Raw genomic sequence first — 21,397 nt, forward strand, 5'->3', positions numbered from 1 at the left:
AGTTAAGTATATCCTTTCAGTGCGCCGGGCTGAGTGGCTCAGACTGTTGAGGCGCTAACCTTCTGACCCCAACTTGGCAGGTTCGATCCTGGCTCAGTGCGGTGGTATTTGAAGGTGCTTAAATACGTCAGCCTCGTGTCGGTAGATTTACTGCCACGTAAAAGAACTCCTGCGGGACAAAATTCCGGCACCTCGGCGTCTCCGAAAACCGTAAAACAGTAGTTAGTGGGACGTAAAACAAATAACATTATTATTATCCTTTCAGTGCTGACTGAACATTATACTGAGTATGCTCATCAGTACTTGCACTATGTTATATAGTGTATATAAAATACGAGTTTCACTGTACACTACTCAGAAATTAAAAAGAATGCTACTTATGTAACAGTTGTGTCTACAGTAGAAAGGAAATGCACTTTTTAATTTTCCATCATCTACGTACAGTTTGTATGTATGTATGTATGGGCATCACGAGAAAATGGCTGAAGAGAATTCAATGAAAATGGGCACATAAAGTAGGAGAATGAGGCACAACAATCGAGGCTATAAATATTCATGCACGTGAAATGGTAGTTTAGAGAAAGGCCTAAAATGTAATTCTCAAATATTTATGATATTAGCGGCCCCATCTATAAATACTACATAACTAAAGTTATATAGAATTAAATTTCTGATCATTTATATTTCATACAGTTATAATAGAGATATTCCGGAATTACGATTTTTGTTACGAATTCTATACCTACGCCGAACCATGAGAAAATGGGTGAACATAATATCGGTACATTAAGTTGGGGAGTAATGCCTATTGCTCACGGTAAAATGTTTCGTAAAATTTGTTGTACAATTAATTTTATAAAAAATTGATAAAAATAAGTTGCGTTGCTCACGGTAAAATTGTTTTATAAAATCCGTCGATGCATCAGGATGGCCATCTATGAATTCACTTCTGAACTAAGATGTGTATGTGCTGCCATCTATCGATAAACTTTCGAACCAAGAATCAGCTGTTCAATTTACAGTGTGTTTGAGAGTATGGCTCCAACAAACAAAGCAAAACTTGCTGCTTTAGCTGCAATTATATGTTGTACAGTGGTAAAAAGGAAGAATAGAAATGCCACCAAATGCTGGACTCGGTATTGGATCAAAAGAAGAGAAGAAGGTAGAGGATTGCAGTCCTTGGTCGAAAAGTAGTTGAGGTTAGAAGACTAGCATTCATATAGGAATTCGGCGATTGTGTTTACTGCCTCTCTTCTTGCATTTCTGTTGTGGTAAAGTGGTGTTTTAACTTCGTACAAACAAGGATATTTCTGGTATTCGTCAGTAAAACACTAACAGCTTCCTTAGTCCACCCGAATCATGCCATTTTAGAAAGAAGTGTTTGTTTACAGTGGAGCTTCACAATCTTCTCACAACGTAGCGCCAACATCATCATGATATCAGCTTCGCTGATTGGTTCGTTTCGTAAAATTAATTTTACGGAATAGAACATGTCCTATTTTATGAAAAGTTTTATCAAAAGGTTTTATAAAACTTGAATTTGACCGTGAGCAACAGAAATTTTATAAAATGAAATTATTTTACAATAAATTTGACAGAAAATGTTACCGTGAGCAACAGGCCTAAGGTACTACAGTCTAGGTTATAAATAATTATTCTTCACGTTGAATGGTAGTTTCGGGGAAGGTGCCTAAAATGTAATATATGTTCTTGGTCCGACTGAAAAGTACAGTATTACATAACAAAACTTATACAGAATAAAAGTTCTAATCATTTATGTCTTACACAATTTTACCACACCAACTAAGATAACAGAATTCATTAATTTAGACTTTTGGGCTTAGCCCATATCAACGCTGAGCATTGGTAATAAGGAAATATTGTTCAACGTTTGTCCCACAGGTTTATTTCATTTACAACTCGCACATTACAATAAATTAATCTTGGCGAATGATGTGCTGCTGAAGTCTCATATCTAATATATCTGTCACTTTTGTTGACTGTTTTGTTTCTTAACATACATACATTATCATTATAGACTGTTATGCCTTTCAGTGTTCAGTCTGCAAGCCTCTGAATTTACTAAACGTCGCCACAATCCTCGATTTGCAACTAATGCTGTGGCCTCATTTAGTTCTATACCTCTTATCTTTAAATCGTTAGAAACCGAGTCTAACAATAGTCATCTTGGTCTAACTCTACTTCTCTTACCCTCCATAGCAGAGTCCATTATTCTCCTAGGTAACCTATCCTCTTCCATTCGCCTCACTTGTCCCCACCACCGAAGCCAGTTTATGCGTACAGCTTCATCCATCGAGTTCATTCCTAAATTAGCCTTTATCTCATCATACCGAGTACCCTCCTGCCATTGTTCCCACCTGTTTGTACCAGCAATCATTCTTACTACTTTCATGTCTGTTACTTCTAACTTATGAATAAGATATCCTGTGTCCACCCAGCTTTCGCTCCCATAAAGCAAAGTTGGTCTGAAAACAGACCGATGTAAAGATAGTTTCGTCTGGGAGACGACTTCCTTCTTACAGAATACCGTCGATCGCAACGGCGAGCTCACTGCATTAGCTTAAAGACACCTTGATTCAATCTCGCTATATTACCATCCTGGGAGAACACACAACCTAAATACTTGAAATTATCGACCTGTTCTAGCTTTGTATCACCAATCTGACATTCAATTCTGTTTAATTTCTTACCTACCGACATCAATTTCGTCTTTGAGAGACTAATTTTTATACCATACTCATTGCACCTATTGTCAAGTTCCAAGATATTAGACTGCAGGCTTTCGGCACAATCTGCCATTAAGACCAAGTCGTCAGCATAGGCCAGACTGCTTACTACATTTCCACCTAACTGAATCCCTCCCTGCCATTTTCATACCTTTCAGCAGATGATACATGCAAACTACAAACAGCAACTATTTTAAAAGCAAATAAAGTTAAACATTATTCGATCTACTGGAAGTGATTAATTCTTGAGTCATTGTTCATTGCTGGAGCTAATCTTAACACTAAAGTTAATCGTTTTACAACTAATGGTCTTGTGAGAATATAAAATAGATTCTTAAGGGGAGACCCTACTGAGTTTTTCAGTCAAAAATGGTCCAGGAACCGAAAATGAAATTTTCCCATCAGATGATATTTCATTCCTTGCCGCGCATTGTGATGCAATTTTTTTTGCCTGTACGGCCATTTTTAAATGTTCTGCTGGGACGTTCAAATGACACGTGCACTTCAGTTTGAATGGACATGCCCACTTCCCTGCAGATAAAGTGACATAGTTCAAAGATTCTTTTGTGTTTCAACTTGATTCTCGAGCATGATGTTTAGAAATGGCCTAGTGTTGCCATCTGTTATCTTCTTTTTGATGATTTGTTGAAGAGATGTATTAGGGGAAAAACTCAAAATCCAAAGGAGAAAATGCTGTGGGGGAGTTTAGTACGGGTTCCCTAGCCTGTCAAAAGGTCAAAATGGCAACTGATGGCAGACAATTGAGTGAAACCACTTACAAAGTGGGTCATGAACGTGACAGAAACAGGAAGAAGAAAAATGCCATGAATAGTAAAGAAGACAAAATACTGTTTGGAAGAAGCAGAAGCTGTCAAAAGCAGTTGCTAAAGAGAGAAAAGGGGCTAAGGAATGAGAAACATATGGCGCTGGGATGTTCTGTTGAAGGTATTATTACTTGACAGATGGTTATTTATAAAACTATCTTTTGCTCAGAACTAACAATTTCAGATGTTTATAACGTTCCTTGTGCAAGAGTTTTTGTATGATTACCTTCAAACTTTGTCCACACACTCTACATTATAAGGTTCATGAAACTTGGAATCCGTTTTAAAATGTAATTATAATTTTCAGAGATATTGGGTGTGAAATCCAAAATTTTCATAAGTTTTAACATGGTTATGAGGTGTAGCGAGAAAAATGGAAATAATTGGATAATCAATTGATTGATTTTGAAATGAATACCAATTATTATTAAAATATGTGTTGTGACTGTTGTAAGAAAGTTTCAAGAAAATATTTCAAAAAATATTGTGCATGGGACATTTTGAAAATGATGCACTTCTTTCAAAAAATTGTTATAATTTGAAAAATATCCATTCAAATTCATTCAAATGTTATAATTAGCTTAAACTTACCTATCTCAATGCACTACCAAAATTTGGTGAAAATCAGATAAGAATTGCAGAAAAATTAAGACTCAGTAGGGTCTCCCATTAAAAGATGCAGAACAGTTGACGTAAAAAACAACTTTGAAGAGAAAAATGGTAAAAAGCGCAATATTGGAAACAAAAAACGCATATGCATAGCATGTTATTTCTTGAAGATTAGCATTCGGGTCGTACTTGAGGTAGCTTAAGGTAGCGTAAGGTATGAGTAAGGTAAAATTTGAATGTTGAAATGATCTGAACTGTAGGTGGTAATATATACAGTTGAACCTGACTTATACGTATATCAAGGGGAAGAGAAGAAACTACTTTTAACTCAGAATTACTTACAAATCAGACTTACACAATACATCACATATTTACTGAAAAACCAATGAATAGACCTACATGTGTAAATCCTTGCAAATAATAAATAAATTAAGACAGAAAATATTATTTTGAACTTGGTCCAGCCTTAAAGAAATCAGATAGTTTGGCTTGTTTCACTTTTCTTGCATTAAGAGTATAAATCTACTTTATCAAACTTAGTAATGAATTCAAAGCATTTTCACTACAACTCTTCGCACTGATGTAACGCCTACACACTTCTATTGCGCTTAACACTTCACTCAGTTTAGGAGTCAAGATTCAAGTGCCGCGTTGTTGGCATAGATCAGCAATAATCTCTTCATCCGGTTAGTTCTCCACATACAGCCAGATTATTATCGAAAACCACAAAAGTATCGAATTCTATACCCTTCGGTAGGGTTAGCTCAGTGTTAGACAAAACTTCGTCCCCATAATCATCATTAGAGGCAGCCTCTTCTGGTTGTGGAGGATGAGACCTGCTTCCAGGCAGCCGAAATAAAATCCATGGCTTGTAGCAAATTAATGGAGAGAGGTTCGTTTCCTGTATCACTCTGTGTTATTAAATGTTGAATCAGCATTTTTCTATAATGCCCTTTGATTTTTTTTTTTGCAAGTTGCTTTACGTCGCACCGACAATGATAGGTCTTATGACGACGATACTTTGAAATTTGCTGCTGTTCCCACGAAAGAAATTCTCATATTCAAACAAATTTACTGTATTTTATGTTGTTTCCGCACCAAAACCGCCCACTTTGCTTATCATGTATCTCAATCTTTAGCGGCGTGTCAAACACGACGAAGGTAGTGAGGGAGCGAATGGGACTCGCCTTTGTTAAGCCGCCAGTAAGTAAGGGTCAACAATGTCACTCGGCGAAACTCTGTGTTCTGTTTCAGCACCGAAACCCGATCGCTCTACTTCCACCTACGCCGGCAAAGAGGAAACTTCGTAAGTACAGTAGTTTCTTTTTAAGAAGTACATTCTCATTGCAATTACGCAAAATTCAGTTATATTTCACTGACACTTAATACGTATAACAGCGAATTACGTATAAACGGATTACGTATAAATAAGGTTTAATTAACACGCTTTTATATTATATTTTGCCGGGATCTAAAGGAAATTACGTACAAATACGAATTACGTAGAACAGAGTTACGTATAAAGCAGGTTCAACTGTATATACAGTTCAATTCGGAAAATAGATTATCCCCTCCGAGATAAAGAGGTGAATAGAAAAAATAGGATAAGGTAATAAAGGGGGAGGATTAGTAGATAAGAGAAGATAAAAAGAACTGAAAGTTAAAAGAAGATGGGAAAGGATGTGCCTGAGCTGTTTACTGCCCTACCCCAACAAGTTTTTCAACGCTCCGGAAAGTATATTCATGTGAACTTATGACATGCAGCTTGACACTGCAATTTTAGCCAAGGACATTCTAATATTTTGTATGTTTAGACTGACACCTATAATGATATCCTCTTTTTATGGCTTGTAAGAGCAATCAGGATCCTGATTTTTCACCATACAGGTTTGAATTTGAGACTGATGATGCCCTTAATATGGGCAAAACATGTCCCTTAACATTTTATAATAATATTTAATTTCTAAAAAGATCTCTTTGTATTGAATAGGTGGATATATAAATAAACACTTGTAACATACTTTGTATTTACGTACATTTCAATACGGACCTAACATGAGAATTATAACATGTAATAAGGATTAGGAAGTCGAAAAGAATATTGGGTTTTTCAGAAATGTTGTTTAAACCGAAATTAGGGTTGAAGTATTTAATTGTGATACAGTTCAATACAGAACATTATGAAATTTTTATCTTTAAAATTCATAAGGAACGGAACTGCTTCCAAGAATACCACGCCTAAAACTTCATTGTTGAGATGTCTAGTGAATGATCTGTACAGATATCGTGAATAATATATACAATACTAGCTGATGTGCCCGTGCTTTGCTACGGGATTCTCAGAAAGACTTACTTTGTGGTTTCCCTAACTGAAATCAACATAGGTCATTACAAAAACGTAAGTATGAATTTAGCGATTAAAAGCAATGCTATCATATAAAATACTTGATCAAATGGAAAGCCGCACATTTTATTACTTTTAACGAACAGTGCTGCAGTTAGATTGCGGTGCCAATCTAATAGTCCAAAGTTCCAGAGCTAGGATGACCAAGTCGCAGATTGCCATGAACACTCATCTGCCATTATTCCGCTAAATATGCACACTGTTCATTCCAATCAGTGCCTCAGAGTAGGGACTGAATAGCCCGAATACTATAATGATCCAGTGTGTTACGTACCAGTAGTATCAGAAAATTTATAAACCAGGGGAACTGGCATGCTAAAGAAGAAAGTTATCTAACTCCCCACCTACTTCCCATCAATATTCAGGCAGGCTGTTACACTCTGTACAACTGGGCGATTTGACTGTGTGGTTAGCGGTGCGCAGCTGTGAGCTTGCATCGGAGAGATAGTGGATTTGAACCCCACTGTTGGCAGCGCTGAAGATGGTATTCCGTGGTTTCCCACTTTCACACCAGTCAAATGCTGCGCCTGTACCTTAATTAAGGCCTAAGGCACGCCTAGCCCTTTTATATCCCATCGTCGCCATAAAACCTATCTATGTCGGTGCGACGTAAATCAAGTAAAAAATACTCTGTATGCAGCAGTAATCCTATCTACCGGAGATGAGGGGCAACAGAAGACACAAAGCACATCACGACAAACAATGGTCAATGTAATGTTATTGTTGATCAGTGTTATGAGCTTCCTATATTGTAGGCCTTCACAGTTAGTTTTCTTTCGACTTTGTAAAAATATGTTATACCGTAAAATATGTAATACCGTAAACTGTAGTTTCTTATTCTCCGACTTAACATACCGATTTTAATTAAATACTGTTTACCCATTTTCTCGTTACTCGGCACTGATATGGACTTAGTAACAAAAATCCAAATTCATGAATATCTTTGTGATCATAGCCAGTACGGTAACAATGTATAAGACATGCATAACAGGAAATTTAATACTATATAACCTTAGTTATGTAGCATTCATCGATTACACCTCTAATAAGAAATATTTGAGAATTACATTTTAGGCCTTCCTCTAAACTACCATTCACTCAGCGTGAATAAAATAATTTACGGCCTAGACTATAGCGATTTATTTCCTGACGTTGCATACCGATTTTCATCAAGATAGGACTACTAATAACAACAATATTTGAGAATTAAATTTTAGGAAGTACAACCACTAATAACATAAATAGTTGAGAATTCAATTTTAGGCCTTACCCTAAACTACCGTTTCACTCAGTGTGAGTAAAATGATTTATAGCCTAGATTATAGAGGCTCATCCCCCGACTTCACATACCGATTTTCATTAAATTCTCTTCAACCGTTTTCTCGTGATGCATGTACATACATACATACAGACAGACAGACAGAAATTACGGAAAAGTAAAAAGTGCATTTTCTTGTTACTATGAACATGGCCAATACAGAAATATCATTATTTTCAAATTCTGAGCAATGTACAGACAAAACTCTTATTTTATATATACAGATATACCCTTATATTAGCAGTTTCCTTTTCCTGAATTCCCGCTAGTTTGTTACCTTTAACGTACATAGGGACATAATGTCCTAATCATATTTTCGGAAACGGGTGTGTTTCCTTCAAAACAAATTATTTCATAAGTAATGTTTGTCCCAAATAGACAAGTATATCAAAATGCCATGAAGGTATGCAGCAGTTTCCCTGTGTACTTCAAAGGGTTAATCGTGCTAACTGGCAATGGAGTTTGTCACAATTGCCCTAAGGTGTAAACCCATGTGGTCATAGGTCCGTATGAACAACGAAAATTGTGAACATGATTATAAAAACGGAGAAAAAATCGTAAAGGAACGATCGCTTGAATACAAGAGCCCTGAAAGGAAGGAAAGGCTGCCTGTACATTAGATGCTGTAATAACCTACAGTCAGAAGAAAACTATCTGTGAATGCCTATAACATTGAAGGTCATAAAACTGATCAACAACATTACATTGACCATTGCTGTGATGTGATTAGTCACTTCTGCTGCCACTCATCTCCAAGAGATGGGATTACTGCTGAGTCCAAAATAAAATAGCATTGCTGAATATTGGCAGAAAGTAAAGCATTGCTGAATATTGGCAGAAAGTAACTGGGGAGTTTGATCCTCTACTTGGATACCCTACTATTTCAGTCGTTTAAAGTCCACATTTCTTTAAAGTACAACAATCTAAACCCTGCAGGGTGATTTCATTGCCTACTAACAATAATTATATTACAAAGTCTGGATTGAGACAGCTTGGGGGGGGGGGGAAAAAAAAAATATATATATTCCTCTATCAGAAATCTACAGGCCATAACCACACTAAGCTTTTCTTACGAAGCATGTGATGCATACAAGCCAACTTGGCATTGTTTTCTGTAGAACAGGAATCTAGAAACACAATCTCGCCCCTTAATATTGAGTCCAGCAAGGGAATTCCTAGGAATAACCGTGTGTATAGATGGAAAAAGGCAAACATCTTGGCGGAATGATGAATTGAGAGCAGCTTATAAACGTAAAAAGAAGGCTTATCAGAAATGGCTCCAAACAAGGACCGAGGCAGACAGGGATTTGAACGTAGATGAAAGAAACAGAGCGAAACAAATAGTTGTTGAATCCAAAAAGAAGTCTTGGGAAGATTTGGGTAATAACCTGGAAAGGCTAGGTCAAGCAGCAGGAAAACCTTTCTGGACAGTAATAAAAAATCTTAGGAAGGTAGGGAAAAAGGAAATTAACAGTGTTTTGAGTAATTCAGGTGAACTGATAATAGACCCCAGGGAATCACTGGAAAGGTGGAGGGAATATTTTGAACATCTTCTCAACGTAAAAGGAAATCATCATGGTGGTATTGCTAACAGCCAAGCTCATGGGGAGGAGGAAAATGATGGTGAAATTAAGCTTGAGGAAGTGGAAAGGATGGGAAATAAACTTTAATGTCATAAAGCAGCAGGAATAGATGAAATTAGACCTGAAATGGTGAAGTATAGTGGGAAGGCAGGGATGAAATAGCTTCATAGAATAATAAGATTAGCATGGAATGTTGGCAAGGTACCTTTAGATTGGACAAAAGCAGTAATTGCACCTATCTATAAGCAAGGGAACAGAAAGGATTACAACAACTATCGAAGTATCTCATTGATTAGTGTACCTGGCAAAGTATTCACTGGCAAAGGAGGGTGTGATCAGTTGTTGAGAGGAAGTTGGATGAAAACCAGTGTGGTTTCAGACCACAGACAGGCTGTCAGGTTCAGATTTTCAGTATGTGCCAGGTAAGTAAAAAATGCTACGATAGGAATAGACAGTTGTGTTTATGTTTCGTAGATCTAGAGAAAGCATATGACAGGGTACGGAGGGAAATGTTGTTCGCCATATTGGGGCACTATGGAATTAAAGGTACACTATTTAAATCAATCAAAGGCATTTATGTTGACAATTGGGCTTCAGTGAGAATAGATGGTAGAAGGAGTTCTTGTTTCAGGGTACCTACAGGGATTAGACAAGGCTGTAATCTTTCATCTTTGCTGTTCGTAGTCTACATGGATCATCTGCTAAAAGGTATAAAATAGCAGGGAGTGATTCAGTTGGGTGGAAATATAGTAAGCAGTCTGGCTTATGCTGACGACTTGGTCTTAATGTCGGATTGTGTCGAAAGGCTGCAGTCTAATATCTTGGAACTTAAAAATAGGTGCAATGAGTATGGTATGAAAGCCTTTCGAAGACTGAATTGATGTCAGTGGGTGAGAAATTCAACAGGTAAATAATTTGAAGTATTTAGGTTGTGTATTCTCCACGGATGGTAATATAGTAAGTGAGATTGAATCGAGGTGTAGTAAAGCTAATGCAGTGAGCTTGCAGTTATGATCAGCAGTATTCTGTAAGAAGGTCAGCTCCCAGATGAAATTATCTTTACATCGGTCTGTTTTCAGACCAACTTTGCTTTACGGGAGCAAAAGCTGGGTGGACTCAGGATATCTTATTCATAAGTTAGAAGTAACAGACATGAAAGTAGTAAGAATGATTGCTGGTACAAACAGGTGGGAACAATGGCAGGAGGGTACTCAGAATGAGGCGATAAAGGATAATTTAGGAATGAACTCCATGGATGAAGCTGTATCCATAAACCGGCTTCGGTAGTGGGGTCAAGTGAGGCGAATGGAGGAGGATAGGTTACTTAGGAGAATAATGGACCCTGTTATGGAGGGTAAGAGAAGTAGAGGGAAACCAAGACGACAATGGTTAGACTCAGTTTCTAACGACTTAAAGATAACAGGTATAGAACTAAATGAGGCTACAGCATTAGTTGCAAACAGAGGATTGTGGCGACGTTTAGGAAATTCACAGAGGCTTGCAGGTTGAACGCTGAAAGGCATTAACAGTCTATAATGATAATGTATTTATGTATGTATGTCAGTATTGTCCAAAACTCAATGTAGCTAAGAGTACAGCGTCTCTCATATAAACTAAGGCCGTCAAAGTGGCGTTTTTACTCTCCAATAACCTCCTGGGTTTCCAGGTATCATATGGTACTTGTGGTCTTTCATTCTTGTCACTGCTCTGAATGTGAAATTGTGGTTGGCAACTGTAGTATGATATACGATACGCCGCACAGATAACATTTTTAAACTGTTCGTAGTACCAACGTCCAAGTAGGAGGCAGGAGTGAGCAAGAATGGACTTCCCGGCTATTCCCGCTACCATGATGGAAATTAATGTAAATACTTATATCTACATGTCTGTTGCTTGTATTAGTGTTTTATAATTATACATTTAAGTCAACGCAACATGGGATTATGTACAAAACGACAATTTACAATGCAGGATATAAAAAAAATTATCTAGGTAAAACTACTATTTTGTCAGCTGAGCTACACTAAAATGGAAAATGTTGATATATAGTTGTTGTTTTTTTAATTCTGCAGTATCACCATTGATAAACTGATAAGACTAGTGGACTCAGTCTTAAGGAGTGAGACTGTGTTTCTAGATTCCTGCTCGACAGAACACACTCCCATATCAGCTGTAGCGTCTGTACTACAGAGGAGCGGCTACAAAAGGCGCCTGTTCTCCATGTTAAGAGCAGCCTACAACTTTCGGCTGGCAATAGCTCTATAATGCCTTTCAGAATGGCGAACCCATCGTAATAAAAGCCTATATGATACGTGTACTGAAGCCTTGGGAATAGTCACGGCGCTCCCCACAAGCGACGTGCAATTCTTGTGATGCTGGGAGAAATGTGAGAAATGGGCGACCAGCAACCAAATAACATCAAGATACCGACCATCAATGTAGTGACACCAATAGGGAAATGGAAGAAATTGTAAATTTCATGGTTGACAAAGATTGCTGGGAATCAGTGAGCCCAACTTCTGGTACTACGAACAGAAACGTCCAAGTAGGAGGCAGGAGTGAGCGAGAATTGATGAGAATAGTGTGACGGAGGATGGGAGAAAGAAGGATCGATTTTGGAAGGTGAGGCCCATGTTCGACGAAGACAATCATGCCTACAAACACCACGACCCGAGAACGCCGCAAGTATTGATGAACAGATGATACCATTTTATGGCCAGGTTAATATGCCTCAATATTAGAGGGAAACCCAATCCTATAGACATCAAAATTATTTGTAATGGCATAGGCATCAGGTCTTCCATTAGATTTTGTGATGTACCAGGGAAAGCAATATGGTTCCCATACCAGAGAAATTAGATGTTGGTGGTAAAGCTGTACTCGAATTGTGTGATACTCTTCCTCCAGGATCGTCTATTTTTATTGATAGGTACTTCACATCGGCACCTTTGCTGTATGAATTACATCATAGGAGTATCCGAGCATCAGGGACAATTATATCTAGCAGAATTCCTAGGAAAGTATCTTTTGTGAACGATTCTGCACTGCGAAAGGCCGGCTGCAGGAGCCATGACCAATTAGTACGTGAAGATGGCAGGGTAGCTTTGGTAAAATGGTACAATGAGAAAGGAGTTTACTTGGCATCTACTTAGTTTGGTGTTCAGCCTGAAGGCGAGTGCAAAAGATGGTCCAAAAAGGACAAATATATAATTATCAAGCACCCCAATCTTGTGTTTCAGTACAACACCTACATGGGTGGAGTAGACATACTGAACAGAGAGGTAACTGAATATCGTACGCAGACAAGAATAAAAATGTGGACCAAACAATTTTCCATTTCTTTGACTTTTGTCCAGAAGCAGCCTGGCTCCAACATCGAGCAGTTGCAATGAACCCTGCAAGTGGACTGCAGAAGGAAGACGTCTTAAGACTATTTCCATTTCCGGGTTGACGTGGCAGGAAATCTTATACATTTCAAGATAGGTCCTCCGATGAACAAGAAGAACCTGCCAATATCCCCACCATCAAACGACGGAAACCAGTCTCAATCCCACATCAAGTAGCAAGGCAATCAAAAAGAATGCACCTCCCAGTTGATATCTCTAAGAAGCAAAAATTCTGCTCTAAATGCAGATTGCCAGGCTGCATGTCACTTATCTTTGTGCAGTGTTCCACACGCAAAGTGTTTGTTTTAATAATGACAGAAATTGTTACATAGACTTTCATTTGTGAATTGAAATATAGTCATAAGGACCCAAAGTATCACATATGATACTTCCTTTTAGGCCCTTTGCAAGGAACAGATAGACTTTTTTACATGCTAGTATGTTTTCTGTAATCACTAAGGAATAAAAGACAAATTTCAACATTTCTTTAGTTTTCATTTTACCACGGCTCCAAGGAGGATAAGTAAGCCTGAGTATGGAAGGCGCACACAGGTCTTGACCTTGCAAACAGCCCGTACGTGTTCGACCTGGCAAGCATCAGTCACCAGTCTGAATCTCAGCTGTTAACATGGTGAAAATGATATGTCGTATGGCTTTTAGTGCCGGGATATCCCAGGACGGGTTCAACTCGCCAGGTGCAGGTCTTTCTATTTGACTCCCGTAGGCGACCTGCGCATCTTGATGAGGATGAAATGATGAAGACAACACATACACCCAGCCCCCGTGCCATTGGAATTAACCAATTAAGGTTAAAATCCCCGACTCGGCCGGGAATCAAACCCGGGACCCTCTGAACCGAAGGCCAGTACGCTGACCGTTCAGCCAACGAGTCGGGCGTTAACATGGTGAGACATCACTGTAACACTGTATTTTGTATGCAAAATTTCAGGTTTCATCTTAATGGTCATGTGAAGTCATAACTCTCGCTTCTGGTGTTTATGAAGTCCCTCGCTGCAACAGGAAGATTGGTGTTTGGTGTGCTGTTAGTGCAATTAAAAGATAAAAATTTCATTGTTCCGTATTGAAATTATTGATGTTAAAAATTAAATAACTGGAGGTTCAACCTATTCAATACTCAAAAGAAAGAAACGTAGCAGTCACATTTCTATTTAAACGGGACCGGTTTCGACCTTAGTCTAGGTCATCATCAGCCATAAAAAACATGTAAAATGTTTAAGAATGTTGGAGGTCAGTTTTTCACTGTTAGGCACAAAGACACGACATCACATTCTGTTCTGCACAAAGTCACAACATTAACAATCAACTTGTGAAGATCAAAAAGGCTTGAATTCGCAGACGAACAGATCTGTAGATGAAAGCCGCCAGCTCCCGGTGACTACGTGGCACACTCAAGGTCACGCACTGCGGCCAAACACCAAAGCAGAGTGGAGAACGTTTCGAAGGTCCAGAACCTGTCACGGCTGCGGGAAGCCAAGTACCCACTGCCAAAGCCCTCCCTAAAATTCACAAAACTAACATTCCTATCCGTCCAATTATCAATTACAGACCCAGTCCCCTATACAACACTTCTAAATTCATCCAAACATTTTTACTAAAAAATTATCGATTTTTATCCAACAAATCTATCAAAAACACTTCTGATCTAATCAACAAATTAAAAAATTTTGAAATCCAACCAAATTTTTCTCTCCATTCTTTTGACATTGTCAACATGTACCCTAGTATTCCAATTCCAAAATTATTCCCCATTATAAACAACAACCTAAACAAATTCAGTAACCTAAGTAAACTTGAAATTCAAGACTTCATGTCTATTTTAAAATTAGTTCTCAACAATAATTATTTTACCTTTGACAACACCATTTATCAACAAGATGGCTTGGCTATGGGCTCACCTGCTTCTGGCATTCTTGCTGAAATTTACCTCGACTTCTTAGAAAACACAAGAATTAATAATAATAATAATTTCTCCAACATCCTCTTTTGGGCGAGATATGTCGACGACACATTGGTAATATTAAATGAGGAATCAATCAACGCAACCTCTACACTTCTTCATCTCAACAACTTAGACTCTAACATTAAATTCACCCTCGAATCAGAACACAACCAAACTCTTAATTTTCTAGACCTAACTATTACTAGACATCCTTCTTCTTTATCTTACAAAATTTTCAGAAAACCAACCCAAACAGCAACTACAATAAGACAAGATTCTTCGCACCCCCAAGCTCATAAACGTGCTACTTATAACAGCTTAATTTTTCGTGCCTTCAACACCCCTATGTCCAAAAAAGATTTAAATAATGAATTAAACACCATCCGCAACATTGCTAAATTTAATGGCTTTAACAACTCCTTCATTAACCGCATTATCAACAAATTCAAACACCGTCCAAAAACCACTTTATCTAAAGACACAATAAAACCAACTGCTTTTTCCACCTTCACTTTTACTCAGGATGCTTATAAAATAACTAATATCTTTAAAAAACATAATATGAAAATTACTTTTAGAACTAACAATAGAAGTCTTGATATCTTACACAACTCTAAATCTCTAAATAAGTCTAATGCCTTTTCTAAATCTGGTGTATACAGATTTAAATGTAACAACTGCAGTTCCTCCTACGTCGGACAAACTGGCCGCAACTTCAATATCAGGTACTCTGAACATGTCAACGCCATTAAATACAACAGATTCTCTGCCATAGGACAGCACATACAAGACTCCAAACATAATTTCACCAGTATTGACAATGACATAAACATACTTAAAATCATTAACAAAGGCCCCCTCTTAAACATTACTGAAAATTGCTTTATCCACCTTGACCAGTACTTCAACCCTAATTTCAATTTAAACGACATTTCTGAAAAACCCAATATCCTTTTTGACTTCCTAATTCTTCTTCTCAAAAATTCCAAATTCCAAAACCCCAATTCTATTTTCCATGTCTTACATAGTTCCCACCCACATTTTCTACCTCCAATAACCCACCCTCCTAACCCACCTTAAACTACCCCTCCTTCATTTCCCTATCTTATCTTTCCTCATTACCATCTAACTTCAATTTCTTTTATTCTTTCTCTTATTTCACTATCACTCTTCCTCGTTTAATTTATTCTCCTCTTTCAAAAATTTTTGTCTTGCGCCAACTTCGACTACTTCAATCATAACCTAAAAAATTTTTTTTAAATAGCGCACTGTGCATATAAGTTTTCATTTGTTTTCCGATATTGCGCTTTTTACTACATTTTTTTCTTCTCTCTACAATTGTTTTTTCAAATCAACTGTTTACCAAGATCTTAGCTTGAGTACGAGTGCTCATTCGGTTATACTAATTGGCATCGTACATTTTTATATACGTACTTGGCTTCCCGCAGCCGTGACAGGTTCTGGACCTTCGAAACGTTCTCCACTCTGCTTTGGTGTTTGGCCGCAGTGCGTGACCTTGAGTGTGCCACGTAGTCACCGGGAGCTGGCGGCTTTCATCTACAGATCTGTTCGTCTGCGAATTCAAGCCTTTTTGATCTTCACAAGTTGATTGTTAATGTTGTGACTTTGTGCAGAACAGAATGTGATGTCGTGTCTTTGTGCCTAACAGTGAAAAACTGACCTCCAACATTCTTAAACATTTTACATGTTTTTTATGGCTGATGATGACCTAGACTAAGGTCGAAACCGGTCCCGTTTAAATAGAAATGTGACTGCTACGTTTCTTTCTTTTGAGTATTGAATAGGTTGAACCTCCAGTTATTTAATTTTTAACATTTTAACTGTTAGTGCAAGACGAATAATTGGGCCTACTTTTTTTTCGGGACGACAGTAAATGCAGAGAAGTACCAAGATGACATTTTGACACCATTCTCCATCAGTTAACAGAAAAAGAAAAGTTGTATAGGTGGTTTCAACAAGATTCAGTCCCTGCTCATACAGCAGAAGATTCCCTTCTTACAATCTCGGAAGTGTTTGCAAAAAGAGTGATCAGTGCTGGTCTATTTCCCCCTCGTTCTCAAGATCTAACAGTGTGCGATTTTTACTTGTAGAGTAAACTGAAAGGAGATATTACAGTAGAACCTCAATAATTCGAAATCAGTTAATTCAAAATCCCACCTAATTCGACGAAGCTCTCATTCCCGGAAACATGAGACACAGTTTTGCTTGTTATTTAAATTGTTTAATTCGAAATACGGATAATTCGTAATTCGAAGTACAATGACTGCCCCATTACCGAAATTCAGAGTTTTAATTCAAAACTGCCTTTACAGCTTAAAACAATAGTATGTTACAGAGTAATTTCAACTCTAAATTTATCCGCGTCATAATAGAACGCGTATTCCGGAACGTAGCTTTCCGCATTTACTTCGGTGGGTCTACAGTGCGCTTCATGATTGCTAAGTTGAATGAAATCGGAATTCTTTTGTATACAACCTTTTAAGGAACGCCATAATATCACGCAACAGGCAGTGTGCGGAAAAACAGAATCCGCGAACACTGGCAATGCCGACAGTTGACGAAAAAACGTGGCTCATATAATAAATTCGTAGGCACCGAACAATATTGTCATTGTGATACAATTCCTTTAGGTTTCCCAATTGCCACCTTTTCAATACAATAAAAATATATTGCAAACTTACATATTTATTATGATGTTTACATGGTACATGTTTCGCTCCTTTTCGTGAGCATCATCAGCCAAACTATCATCAATCTAAGATTGTGTAAGATCATAAAACAATTCTATTGGTTCAAGATTACTTTTATAAAACTAATTGACAATCTTATAACATTTTAAAAGTCATACAACAATAAAATTAAGTCTTAAGTTAACACTTTTTGTCTAAAATCTTCTTCAGTTCAAACATTTTATCACCGAAACTCATCCGGTGAACATCATTTAAAATTGTTTAAAAAATAAGAATAAAATAAAAAACTTTGAAATCTGGCTAGTTGTGTTGGTTCCCGTTGCTTAACTTGTAAAATTATCATTAAAACTTCATAACAGTATTGAATATTTTCTGCAGTTGATAATTGTCGTTATGGTCGATAGATTTGTTCTCGTTGCTGGAGTAACATTTATAAAATGTATTAATTTTAATGCGAGCCCAAACGGTCTTATGGTTTTAAAGGAGAAATTGCCAGCCGGGGAATCATACATGGGTCGGGGATGGGAGTCATTGTAGTGCGTTGCAATGCACATGGAACCAAAAAACGTTATCCCCTCGCCATAGGAAAGTTCGATAAACCACAATGTTTTAAGCGCGCCGGGCACTTTCCATGCCAGTACGAAGCATCTAAACATGCAAACAGTACAGAAATCCAAAAAATAATGCATTTGCACAGGGGAACCAACATAATTTATCCTCGTCTTCGAATTGTGTGATTTTTTCTTTCGTTGCGTGAGGTTATGTTTGTCAGTGATTTATCCAAGTGCATTATTTGAACATTGTAAATGCACCTTGTTGGATACATTTCGGAAATAATTCTTTCCATAGCATTCGAAAAGTTTAAACTGTGAATCGAGGTGATTGCATGTATTAATGGGTCTTAGAACACTTTGTGACGCGGCAAGTGTTTACATTTCTGAAATACGAGAGAAGGGCCATGGCGGGAAATCGTACAAGGATAGAGTCATAGGAAAGTTCGATTTTAAGGGCATCGGGTACTTTCTGTGTGAATACAAGCCATCTAAAATGCATACATTATAATCTAATGAATAAAGCACCTGCACATGGGAGCCAACATAGATTTCTCATCGTCTTTGAATCGTGCATTTTTTTTCTTTCTTTCATTGCGTGAGGTTATGTTTGCCAGTGAGATATCCAAGTGCATTATTTGAATACTGTAAATGCACCTTCTTGGAAACAGTCCTTTTTTCATGGCATTTGAAAGGTATAAACTGTGAATCAAGGTTAACTGCATGCGGTAACGGACCTTAGAACATTTTGTAACGTGGCAAGAGTTGGTACTTCTGAATTGCGAATTGGCGGTTAATTCGAAATCACGTAATTCGAAGTCCGATTTTTGAGTCCCAACGACTTCGAATTAACGAGGTTTTACTGTACAAATGAAATCAGAAACATTACAGTGGTAGAACTCACTCGCGTGAGCCAGAATGTGGTTACCAGATGCAATGCCTCTATAACCCAGAAAGGATAACACTTCTAGCATCAATTATAAGGATTGTATACCCGCTTAAAGCAGGGCAGCCGCGCCAGACCTAAGTTCAGGTGAGGCAGCCGCTACAGCACCGAGTACAAGCACCGTGCATTCGGTATTAGTTTATATGAGAGACACTGTATGTGATGATGCATAGCAAATTACATGTAAATAAGGAACACTTAACTTAGCAGAATTAGCAGACTGCTTGCAGTTTGGTGTCCCACTTAAAGCATAGTTTCCATATGGCAAACTTTGATTTCCAGAACAAATAGGGAAAAGGTAAATGACATTCCTAACAAGCCCAACACAGTATTTAAGAAGCACAAGACACTTACCATCCTTCCAGGTCCAAGGCCTTTCACGCAGACTCTTAGAGTTTTAAAGCCATGATCCAAAGCTCTCTGGAATAAGATAATGTTAAAATAACTAACAGTATAAATTACTAGATGCTATCTTACAGCCATACAGAAACAATGCAACTTACCAAACTGAAACTGATAGCAGTTGCCTGAGCAGCAATATTGGTCCCTTTGCGAGTATTTTTAAATCCTTCCATCCCACAAGACCGATGTAATTTTACATTTCCTGAAAAGGAAAGTACAATTACTACTATTCCATCATCAACAGTTTCCTTGTTGTACAGCAACATATCAAACTATGAAAAATACCTTTGTAGTCAGTAATATTCATTATGGTGTTATTACGGCTAACATGAATATTACATATGGGTAATTCACGAAATGGAATTCCATTGAAGAGTAAGTTAGGAGTTTGTTCATCTGGAAACACTCTCCCTTCCCTGAAACAAAGAAGAAAAAAAGTTTTCTTAGCTGCACTGCAGGACTCTCCGGTATATTGTCAAGAATGGAGACCTTAGACAGGTATCTAAAAATTTTCTATAATAAAACAGTCTACAAGGAAATAGAACCAGTAATGAGCACAATCAGGAAGAAACGCATTTCATTTTTTGGACATCTAATCAGGACACCAGAGAACAGGATCATCAGGAGAATAATAGAAAAATTAAGGAATAGTAAGTGCAACATTAAGTGGATTACAAAAATCAAGGAAGATATAGATGAACTACAAATTACAGTGGAAGACCTAAGACACAAAACCAACAAAATCAAGAAACTCACAAACAAACCAGACTGCAAATCAGAATCAACAGACAATAGGAAGGGTGATTTCCGATGAAGAAAGAAGGATAAGATCAGAGAGAATGAAAAAGTACTGGGCTGACAGGAAACTGAAAAATTCTTTGTATAAAGTTGCCTAGAGTGGCCCAATGAAGGCCATAAAATGTAAATAAATAATATTTTATTATTTTTTGTGACTATATGATACCTCTGAATCATTCTGTGCAGAACAGATTACAAAATACCCAAAGGAATTGCTTACAATGAACCAACACTGCCATCTCAGATCTCATATATACCTCAGAAGTACAAAATAAAAATCTTACAACAGAAATTAATTTTTTGTGCCTATCTATATGATCAAAGTGAATTCATAATTGCCACAATTCTATACACAGGTTAAGAGAAAAAAAAGGATTTGTTTCTTAATAACAGATAAGCAATACATTTACAGACTGAACACTTTCCACACTTCACTTTCGTCAGCCCTGGTGATGTGTCTCACAATACCCAGTTTTCCGGATCATCAGTAACCAAGATAGTAGTAATCTAAACTTTTATCAAATTATGTGGACTGTATTGAGAGGGTTGAGGAATACATCTGCTCAGCACAAGTCAACTCTCAGGAGAATTACACCTTTGTAACTTGACATGTGTATAAGGATTCCAAAATTCTGCCTCCCCTAATATAGATAGATCTCTCACTATTTCTAGTTTTTCAATCAGTATGCTATAAATCTACCACCATTCCTAGTTTTCTAATCAGCAACAATCCAAGCAAGTAGTGGCTTCCACTAAATAAGATTTCTTCAAACTGAGAACTAAGGCCCGGTTGTATAAAACATTTGATCTGAGTTTAACGAGGAAAAATGGCTGCCAGTCAAGTTGATTTTTCGTTGTATAAACGCTAATCTAAGATCATCTCGTCTCGATCTAAGTTCAGATTTGACTGGGGAATATTCGTCGGTTAACCTCCTTGAACCTAGATCATTATCATTAATATTAAACATTGAACTAGCCCTGAAGACTTGAAGTGTTTCCTTCTATCGTATCTGCGTAAGAATACCGCACCTTAATAATATCGAGATGAGTTATAAATATCTTGAATGCTAGTAGTTAAATAATATTGCTAAAGATCACTCGATTTTTTCAGAAGTGAGGTTATGTGAATATCATATAAACAATAGCCTACTGCCATAC

General features: G+C 37.5%; 1 protein-coding gene across 1 annotated transcript in view; it reads right to left on the bottom strand.

The window, feature by feature from the left end:
* The window catches only part of mRpS11 (mitochondrial ribosomal protein S11), a 95,345-nt gene that overhangs the window by 52,607 nt on the left and 21,341 nt on the right, over window positions 1–21,397 (bottom strand). The window contains exons 2-4 of the mRNA XM_067135609.2: window positions 19,727–19,857; window positions 19,543–19,643; window positions 19,394–19,459 (exon numbers count right to left, since the gene is read on the bottom strand). Coding sequence (XP_066991710.2) covers window positions 19,394–19,459; window positions 19,543–19,643; window positions 19,727–19,857 — 298 coding nt within the window. The remainder of the gene's footprint in view (window positions 1–19,393; window positions 19,460–19,542; window positions 19,644–19,726; window positions 19,858–21,397) is intronic.

The sequence above is a fragment of the Anabrus simplex genome, chromosome 1 (assembly GCF_040414725.1).
Source record: "Anabrus simplex isolate iqAnaSimp1 chromosome 1, ASM4041472v1, whole genome shotgun sequence".
In the NCBI taxonomy this organism is placed as follows: domain Eukaryota; kingdom Metazoa; phylum Arthropoda; class Insecta; order Orthoptera; family Tettigoniidae; genus Anabrus; species Anabrus simplex.